This window comes from Hippocampus comes, unplaced genomic scaffold (assembly GCF_001891065.2).
Source record: "Hippocampus comes isolate QL1 unplaced genomic scaffold, H_comes_QL1_v1.1 scaffold48, whole genome shotgun sequence".
Classification (NCBI taxonomy): Eukaryota; Metazoa; Chordata; class Actinopteri; order Syngnathiformes; family Syngnathidae; genus Hippocampus; species Hippocampus comes.
This window is the reverse complement of record NW_017808403.1, coordinates 315405-317640: the sequence shown is the minus strand read 5'-3', so window position 1 is coordinate 317640 and position 2236 is coordinate 315405. Positions and strand designations below refer to the sequence as shown.

Here is a 2236-nt window from a genome sequence, read left to right as displayed (position 1 = left end):
GGGATTCCCTCCCAGTCGCCGCTGTGTCTACTCCGTCATGAGCGCAACGTTTCATCTTCAGGAGCCCGCGTCGCATTTTCTCTCCCCGACGGATTTGGAGTCGCCCGCGCCGAGCATCCGACCGGAAGGGAAATCAAAGTCAGCCAAAGGAATGGCTTTGCGCTTAGCTCAGCCACTTGACGGGATGAATGGCCGCTCCGCGAGACCGCCCGCCGACGCGAGAGGCCCCGAGAAAGGAGCCGGCGTCAACCGCCGCCGTTGGCGACGGGGAAGGAGGAGGCCGAGTGGACGCGGCGTGCAATACCCGAGGGAGCGCCAGCAGAGGCCTCCACCTTCCCGCTTCTTCTCCTCGGGGCCGTCGGCGCTCCCTCCCTCGCCCCCTCCCTCGCCCCCTCCCTCCTCACATCTGACGATGACGTTGTCGCCGCGTCATCCGGTCGCTTCCTTTCGTCTCTCCTTCGCTTGCTTTCTCCTCCTTGACGCGTTTTGGGGCTTTTGGTGCAGCCGAGGCGGGCGGCACCGCGATGCGCCCGGTCGAGAACGGTCTTGTCACATTTCAAAAGACGACTCCAAACAAAACACAAACAAACTGCCCGCTTTGAATTTGGGGCAACTTTGTGTTTTGAAATGCTGAGTTTAGGATTTTTAGTCGATGTGTTGTGGGCAAGATAGAAAAAAAAAGCACGCTGGTTGCGCGGGACAAAAAGGAGAGTTGAAAAGCGGCACCCATCTGCAAACGAAAGGAACGTGGCTTCCTCCGGCCCGCCAAAGCAGATGGCTCAACTCCTGCCCGGTCGTATTTGACACGCTGGGACGCTCGAGCGTTTGTTGTCGTTGTCGGGAAAACACCGTTTAGCCGGCGTGGCTAAGCCTCGAAGCGAGGTTCGATGACAAAAGTTCACCAGGTCAAGTGGCGGCCGAGAAGCCGCGCGGTTTCGGGGGCGGGAAAGGCGAGGGGGGCCGGCTTATTGGCCGCCCGCCGCGCTGTCCCGATGTCGTCCGCGCCGCGACGACCTCAAGCCCAAAGGCTCCAAGACGCTGTGTTGTCCTCGCGTGAGCGTTTTTCACAGCCGCTCTCTTTTTTCGCGACGGCGTGTTTGCAACTCGGAACTAAACGAAGCTCTGGTGTGACAGGAAGTGCTGTTGAAGCGAGCCGCCGACCTGGTGGAGGCGCTCTACGGGATGCCGCACAGCAACCAGGTGAGGCCCGCCCGACGCGAGCGCCGAGTTTCCCGCTTCTGACCGCCGCTGCCCCCCCCCCCTCGCAGGACATGATCCTGAAGAGAGCGGCCGACCTGACGGAGGCGCTGTACAGCGGCGTCCCCCGCGGGCACAACCAGCTGCCGTCGCTGAGCGGCGCGGCGGCGCATTCGGGAATGATGGCCGTCAACTCCTTCGGCGGCCAGCTGAGCGCAAACATCTCGGAGGCGTCGCAGGCCGACCAAGGTGAGCCGCGCATGCGCGCGCGGCGCCTTTTTTCGACAAAGCGCCCGTTTTACCGTTTTGGTCGTTTTTTTTGTGTTCCCAGGTTACTCACGCAGCTCCAGCAGCGTTTCCCCTCGCGGTTACGCGCCGAGCTCCACGCCGCAGCAGTCCACCAACTACAACGCCATCAACAGCATCACGTCCTCCATCAACGGCTACGCCGCCGCCATGAGCAACCTGGCCGTGCCCGGCTCGCCCGGCTTCATCAACGGCGCCGGCGCCAACTCCGCCTACGCCGGTGAGTCGCGACCGAGCGCCGAGCGGCTTCTATTGGCAGGGTCGACGGCGGCGTTTTGACAGCCCCTCGCCGGTCTGCGCGATCGGTCGTCGCGGCCGCCAAAGACGCCCCCGATCGCTCGCGGCCGCCCTCGTCCGCGCTTTGCCGCTCCCTTTTTGAGCTTGGCCTCGTTGATTTCCGCTTGGAGCCCCGCCATCGCGTCCACCATCATGTGTGTTCATTGCGTCGATTGAGGTCGTGTTCGGTCGGAGCCTCGGCTGGTCTCGGCGCCAAGCTCCGGTCAAGTTGTGGATCAACTGTGCCCGACGGCGGCGACCCATCCCCGCCGTCCCGGTCCCCTCCCGCGCGCGCCATCCCGCGCCGGCCGCCGGCTTGCTCCTTCCTCACCCGTGGTCTCCCTCTTCTTCCTGCTCCCGTAGGCGCGCGTTCGTTCTCTCCTGTGGTTTCTGCAGTCAAACAGAAGAGCGCCTTCGCTCCCGTGCTGCGGCCACAGACCTCCCCGCCCCCCGCCTG

The 2236-nt window shown here is 63.9% G+C and overlaps 1 protein-coding gene across 1 annotated transcript in view; it reads left to right on the top strand.

Annotated features, from left to right (window-relative positions):
- Positions 1-2236, top strand: part of LOC109508304 (transcription factor COE3-like) — a 54123-nt gene that overhangs the window by 26615 nt on the left and 25272 nt on the right. Inside the window, 4 exon segments of the mRNA XM_019858200.1 lie at positions 1135-1200; positions 1269-1446; positions 1529-1723; positions 2143-2231. Of these exon segments, the coding sequence (XP_019713759.1) occupies positions 1135-1200; positions 1269-1446; positions 1529-1723; positions 2143-2231 (528 nt within the window).